This window comes from Pelmatolapia mariae, linkage group LG13 (genome assembly GCF_036321145.2).
Source record: "Pelmatolapia mariae isolate MD_Pm_ZW linkage group LG13, Pm_UMD_F_2, whole genome shotgun sequence".
In the NCBI taxonomy this organism is placed as follows: Eukaryota; Metazoa; Chordata; class Actinopteri; order Cichliformes; family Cichlidae; genus Pelmatolapia; species Pelmatolapia mariae.
Genome location: NC_086238.1, coordinates 35,664,079 through 35,671,710, shown reverse-complemented (window position 1 = coordinate 35,671,710; position 7,632 = coordinate 35,664,079). Strand labels below are relative to the sequence as shown.

The following is a 7,632-nucleotide window of genomic DNA, read 5'->3' as shown; positions in this document are numbered from 1 at the left end:
AACCTCCTTGCCATGAACAAGAAGACACTCTCAGGTGAAAAAAAGAGAAATGAAAGGCAGCACAGCGAAAGAGCTGATAAATATAAAAGCCTCTAATTAAACCCAAATAACTGGGTGGATAGTTTTATCCACTCACTATAGTTAACTGGAACTAAACTGAAAACTAAAACTAGCTGTGAAAAAAAAAAAATCTTTGTTTAACTTTAACTTGAAAAACTAAACTAATATAAAATAAAAATAATTATGTAGAAAATAAACTAAATTGAATTTAAGGCAAAAAAACAAACAAAGTAGAAATTACAGAATAAGAATCACTGTACACGACACCATGATGTTGCAGTACTATGTTGTAAGTTATGAGTCATGGACGCAATGTGAACGTTCATTTAGAATAAACTTTATTGGCAAAACATGCGAACATAATAACAGAATCATATTTATAACTGTATATTCTCTATATTATCATACACTATATGTCAGTCATACAACATAAGAACAAAGCTTAACAGAATCAAATATATTATATCAACATCTTCGTTTCCCAGACCAATAATTAACCTCACAGGGCTTCATAATCTTTACAGCAAACATCCTCTGTTATCAGATCCTTAAAATTAACCAATCAAAATGGAAACATTATACAATAACATCTCTATATCTATAAATTATTTTTGTTAAAATTATTTTTTACATAAAGTCTTATTACAGATTAAATTTAATTTCAGCATTCATTAGGATTTAACATGTTTTTATATTACTCTCCATAATGTCTCTGCACAGAAAGAAAATCCCCTTTTTCTCATATTTACAACTCACAGGCACCATCTATGAGCAGAGCCAAATCTCTGGTCATGAATTAGCTGAGAGTACATTCTTGGAAAGGGGAAGCCAAGAAAACAGTATTATGCAATATAACGACTGATTTTTGTTTCTTTTTTTTTCTTTTTTAAGTAAACTTGAAGAAAAAAAAAAATCCTAAAAATGTGTAGTAATTACTGCAAAAACATGGCTTTTTTTAAAAAAAAATATTTTGAAAATACGTCAAACACTTGAGCCATTAAAAATACTCATCATAGCCAACAGAAGTAAGGGGGCTCCTCTCCAGTGACTCCGTTGTCCAGTCCATTTCCTCCCAGCCATTCCTCATTCAGCTCCCACATAATATCTTGCAATGACAGCACTGGCAGTGAGCTATCCTGGACCACTGGCGGATATCCTGCATCCCTGCCGTCCTCAAGAGCTGCTACAGTCTCCCCAATACTCCTCATCTGTGGGGTCGGGACTTCCAGACAACCCGTTGGGCTGCTCTCTCGGCTGCTGTTGAAGAATCCAGAATCAGGAGTGTCTGCTTTGAATATTTGAAGGAGGTCGTGTATGTCTGAACTAGGGTGCATGGAGGCTGCCTGGCTGGAGCTTGAGTTGTAGCTTACCATCTCCACGGAAGGCTGACGCCACGCAGGCACCCCAGTGGAGTTTTGGCAGCCTGGCTGAGGCATGTACTCCCACAGGTTTGAGCTGGGGTTACTGCCCATTGAGCCTCCTGGTTGAATCCCATACGAGACTCCACACTGTCCATACGCTCCGGTGGCATTGAAGGTAGGAGGAAACTGTCCATTGTTTAACACCTGCTGCATTTGAGGTGCAAAGGCCTGTGTGTGGCGGCGAGCCTGTGGACTGTGCGCTGGGCTCTGAGACTGCCACTGGGCTTTGCTGGATCCTTTTGATTTTAGGGTGCGAGCTCTTCGGTTCTGAAACCACACCTGGACGGGAAATGAAGGAAAAATACGTGAGCTTAGCATAATAGAGTGCTTTAGCTGTACTGCTTTTAAATTAAAAGTTAAAAAGTCCACTGATATTGTTTTAGGACACACATTGATCATTAAAGTCCCACATGCTGTGACCTCCATCTTACTGCAAGCAAATCTATCATACCTCACACATGCACAACAACTTTCCTATGTAGGCATTTTACTCTCACAGTCACACATCAGAATTGAGAAGTGTGGACAGCTAAACCCTAGCACACTTCTTCCCACTCTGGAAGATGGCGACGCACATTGCTGCATAAGAAAGCTAGATGAAGAAACCAAACCACGAGTTGACATTTACAGTACACCACTTTGCAAAAATCTGGCAAAATAGAGGCATGGTTACCTCCACAGGACATCCAGTACAACACGGAAATCTTCTAAAAACACTTTTAGAAGTAATAACTCTGCCAAGACAGCTAGCAATATGTAAATGTGCAGCACACCAAAGAGACAACTCAAGCATAACAAAAGGCAATAACTTCGCAGATCAAGCTGCAAAATCAGCAGCACAACAAACTGTAGACACACTAATGTCAACATCACCTTCACAAATATCACTTGATGTTTTAAAGGATGAACAAAAAGCAGCTCCCACAGCTGAGCAAAAGAAATGGCTGAAATGCGGAGCGCAACTAAAAGATGACTTGATGATTTGCGAAGGAAAACCAATACTTCCAAAATCTCTACACAAAACAGCAGCCTTAGTGACACATGGAGTTACTCATGTGACAACAGGAGGGATAGTAGATATAATTTCCAAACACTTCTATACTCTAAATTTCGAAACTTCAGCAAAAGAATTTGTTAGAACATGCATGATTTGCCAAAAACACAATGCACAAGGGAATCTCAGACCAAAAAGAGGTCATTTTCCCACACCACCTCATCCTTTCCACACAATCCACATGGATTTTATTGAACTAAATGAATGCCAAGGCTCAAAATACGCTCTAGTGATCATAGACGTATTCTCAAAATGGCCAGAAATCTACCCAGTAAAGAAAGCAGATGCCATTTCAGTAGCAAAATGCTTATGTAACCATTTTATTCCAACATATGGCATCCCCACTCTGATAAGATCAGATAATGGGACACACTTTGTCAATGAGGTAATCAGCAAAGTCTCTGAAGCACTAGGATTCAGCATCAAAAATCACTGTGCTTATCACCCGCAAAGTGCAGGATTAGTGGAAAGAACTAACGGCACAATAAAACAGAGACTTAGAAAATGTATGGAAGAAACAGGGAGACCATGGGCTGAGTGTATAGGCCTAGTAAAAATGTGGATGAGACTAACACAGGGTTCTCAGAAACTCACACCTTTTGAAATCATTCATGGCAGACCATTTCCGCTGCCAATCACAAGTGAACCTTTAGATAAATCAATCAGAGAGACCACACTAGCAGAATGGATGTCGAAGCTACTAGAAAACAAAGATATTGTTTTGAACAATAAACTGCCTTCTGAATCTTCTCCAGTATCTTGCAGGTTGAAGCCAGGTGATTGGGTCCTGATTCGAGTTCTCCATAGAAAGAATTGGAGCTCGCCCCGCTGGGAAGGTCCCTACCAAGTGCTCATCACCACACCAACCGCCTGTAAGATGGCAGAAAGACCATCTTGGATTCACCAAAGCCACTGCAAGAAAGTGAGTGACAGCCTAGACTCATAGACTCCAGCACCCCTACCTTCTGGTGATCTACCTGGTGAAGAGAGGGCTGATTGGGTATATCCCGCCCTCTACTTCTCGCCAGTAGTCTACTCACCCGAGGATCTAGGTGTGTTTGGCTGTCATGAAGACACTCGCCGTCCTAGCAGCTGTCCTCCTGCTCCTAGCAGGACTCCTCGCGTTTTTCGAGGACAATAAAGAAGACAACACCACCTGCAGACAAGATGGACACATGACAACTCACATCTTCGTGACATGGCACAAGACCACATTCACCCATGGATGAATAACGCATAGTATCGCTACGTGCATGACAGAACCAAGGGAGAGCCTAACAACACTGTGTGTTACGTCTGCTCCCACATGCCAAGCACCTCAACGCATCCCACCTTTTATGGAGACTACATGAACAAAACACAAGCCAAATGTGCCGCCAGCTTTTTGGGCATTGGCTATCAGCATAATAAAATCACCATCAACGAGACAAGCTCATCTACCATCTACTCGCTTAACTTCCTTAGTATCTTTCAGGGACCACCCCAATACGAGATAATCACCATTGAAGACGCTGGACTTGACAATGGAACGTGTGACCAACTTTTCTGGATCAACTTCAACGTGACAAACTGGAACACATCCATTCACTTCCCAGTGTTCTTGGACCAAACCCCAGGGAAGAACCACTCCATGTGCTACCAGCAAAACAACGGTAACAGACCGCTTGGAAACACCACTAACTCTCTCGGGCAAGCTTTCATGTGATTTCTTTAAGTAGTCTTTGGGAATAGTTCTCTGGACTTGAAGGACATTCCAAAGGTCTTTTTTGAGCAGGGAAAAAAACTTCAAAAGACTTTCAGAATAATTGCTTATTTAAAGATATTGCCCTTCAAAAACTTAGAAGGGAGTTTTGTTTTTTGTATATGGTGTTTTTAAACTCCTTTCTGGTTCCAGTGCACAGTGTTTGCACCAGATGTAGTCCCATTTGAGCTCCTTGGTCCATTTGGCACCTTCTCCAAAAACCTTGCGTATAACCATCCTGATCTACTGTACAAAGGGTAAGTAATGCAGCACTGTGAAGCCTGCAAACAAAGAATTCTGGTAATGAGGTTTGCTCATTATAGCTTTTGTAATGCAAGCCAATCACTTTAGGAGATCTAAATAGACATTTTTCTAATGATGTGCAAATCACCACGCCCAGCCCCGCACACGCACGCACACACACGCCCTGCACATGTGGATCGTTGACACAACATTCATAGGTTGCAAATTGACGCTCATGCTGTGGAGTAATAGGACGGCAATCAGAGCTTAATGTATTGTTGTGGTTTCGGTCACGTGACTCAGCTGCTAAGTCAGTCTGTTCAAAGGCAAGGCAGCTGGAAGCCATTGTCGAGTCACTGGTGGTTTGAAATCTGAAACGACTGATCAATTTAAGCTTATCAGCACTCGGTGATTAGAACAGCACAAGGGGAAAACTTGTTTTCAGACCAGAAAAGTCCTCACTGTTAACTTGTAGGTTTTCCCCCCTTTTTGGAAGCATGTGCATTATCCTAGTTTGAAATGTTATCACTGGAGAGTTGAACTTCTTTTTTTTTTTTTTTTTTCTTCCCCCCATTTCAGATGGTGGTTGGCCTGTGCTATTCATCTTTCTGAGGCCCTGGTTGCACTGAAGTTGTGCAGGTAAGAATACAGGAACCTTAACATCCACTAGGTGGTGCTGCAATCTATTTTTTAGCAGAATTTCATGTCAACATGTACATTTCTGAATTTAAAAAAAAAAAATGGCCATCTGGATTCAAATTGTGCATAATTTTCTGTTTAAGGGTTTAACAACCATTGCGCACATGATGAATCTACTTCCTACAAATACACTTAACTTTTTCCTGCAGTAACAAAGGCATCAAGGACATGTCCACTCGGTGCCTGTGGTTTATCCAGACCTTTCTGTTTGGCTTCGCCTCCCTCCACCTGCTAATTAAGTACGACCCAGAGCGTTCCAAGCAGGACTGACCTTACCAGGAGAAGCCTACAGAACAACACATCTGAGTCTAGAGACCCCTTCTTGGGGCCTCAACTTCTTCCACTGTTCACTTTGATTATAAGATCCTGCTGGAGAGCATGAAGTGGAGCAATACTCTTGAGCCTTTTCTTTAATAGTGTTTCTTTTAATAGAATTCCAAAGACATATCTTTGATAGAAACGCTAGAAATTTTCTTACATAGTTTACAAAATATCTTTAATTCCTGTAATAGAGCTCAATGTTTCATTCCATATTTTCTAGAGCTGAGGGAGAACGGTGCTACCTTTTCAGAAATAATATATTTTAAAGTTTGTCTTGATGGTGATGACTAGGGACAAGGGTTATTTAAATATGAGTGTTCTCTTGATGAATTTGAGTGCAGTACATGGAACAAATTTTAGAACAGATTACCTAAAGGTGTTTACATTCAGCCTACGTGGTGCAGTACAGGTGGGTTGGTTTTTGAGGGTTTTCCCTTTTTTCTCAGCTGCTCGGATGAACAGGATGCCTGACACGTTTGCTACAGATGGTATTTTTGCCGTCACCCTCAAAAGTGCTCTTGGATTAAATAAAGAGGGGAGCTGCTGTCAAATTTGCCTTTCTCAGATTAAAGTGCTGTGATTCAGTCTTAATATTGACACTACAAAATAAAGGATGACTGAACTGAATCCACTGTGGGGTGTTTTCTTTATTATTCATTTTTTTTTAATAGCATTTGTGTGATTTGAGATGAATGAAGCAGTCTCACCGCTTTCTTCAATTCAGATTTATTTATGTAGTGGCAAATCAAAACAGCCCTCAAGGTGCTTTATACTGTGAGGTACGTGCCTTTCAGTAGTCCAGAGAAAACTGCAATTAAATGGGCAGGTATTGGGTAACAATGGGAAGGAAGAACTTCCTTTTAACAGAAGTCTCAAGACAAAAATTTAATGACCTCCTGTTGTGGTGTCTAAACATAGGGTATTCTCAATGACCCACATGATGTTCTGCAGCAGTCTGAAACTATGGCAACATGACAGGGTTCAGGGTCACCTGATCAGCCCTAACTATATACTTTAGTCTCAAAACTTTGCTACAGAGTAAGACTGGATTTTGTGGATCCTTTACCCAAAACTAAATCCACATGTAAACACACATCGTGACAAGATTCCCAGAGGCTATAACATTTTTTTTTTCCCCACCTTTACCAAAAGTTCCTTAAACTGACCAAGGCTCATATTTCATGTAAAAGGGTTCGAGATGAATCCAACTGTTACCATTTAGAGTCTCAATTATCTATAGAAAGACTCAATCAGACACTTCAAACCATGTGGTGCAAGTTTTGCCTTCGGTTTGGTAGAGAGTGTGCCGTCTGCTGTTGTCTTCTGTGAGAGAACCTGCCTAAGAAAGGTTGTTGGTGCCCCCCCCAAGTCAGCAGTTTCTGAAAGAAACTCCATTACGCCCATCACACTGAAAAAAGGGGACTGGCCATCTCTTGGATTTATGCAAGCATCTTGCATGAATTTAACACAATTGCCTCATGTTTTAAGGTTAAATGTAACTATATAGTGTAAAAACTACATGATATGCAGAGAGGGTGTATTCAATTGTTCATATCATGTTCAGTTGAAGTAAGTCAATAATATAGCAACGTTAAATCTCGTGAAACCACGCGTGATTTCATCTCGCGGGCTTTGGATCGTGGTTTAAAAAAGGCATCCAGCTCTGTCAAGTCGAGCAGTCAACTCTACCTTTTTTGGTATGTCTTGATTTTTTGAATTAATATTTACCATATTTCAGCCAAATATAGTTAAAACGTCTAGAGTGTCGCAATGTAACATGCTAAAAAAGAGCCATTAGCTTATTTGCTGTTTTATCTGTTATCAAAGAATTGGCGCTTTTTCATTTGAATTTGTCTTTGGCACAAGAGCCGTAATATCACATTAAACCTAATTACGAGGCGCTCATAACATAATTTGGTTTTCTTTGTGAATAGATTTGCCAACTTATTCTTCAGTTACATTGTGTATTTACTGCACCGTGGTGTTAGTGATCTTTAGCTAACATCATCTGCGGCATTATGCTAGCTTACATCCCTACCCCTCCTGCCCTCACTTGCTGTCCTTTTGTTCTTTTTTTTTTTGCTGCAAATTGA

The 7,632-nt window shown here is 40.5% G+C and overlaps 1 protein-coding gene across 1 annotated transcript; it reads right to left on the bottom strand.

Moving 5' to 3' along the window:
• Nucleotides 1-406: 406 nt before the first annotated feature.
• Nucleotides 407-2,058, bottom strand: LOC135933740 (uncharacterized). The gene is made up of 2 exons (XM_065471889.1): nt 2,017-2,058; nt 407-1,760 (listed from the first exon to the last, which is right to left on the bottom strand). The coding sequence occupies exons 1-2, from the start codon at nt 2,056-2,058 to the stop codon at nt 1,071-1,073; spliced, it is 732 nt and encodes a 243-aa protein (XP_065327961.1). The 3' UTR covers nt 407-1,070.
• Nucleotides 2,059-7,632: the final 5,574 nt, after the last annotated feature.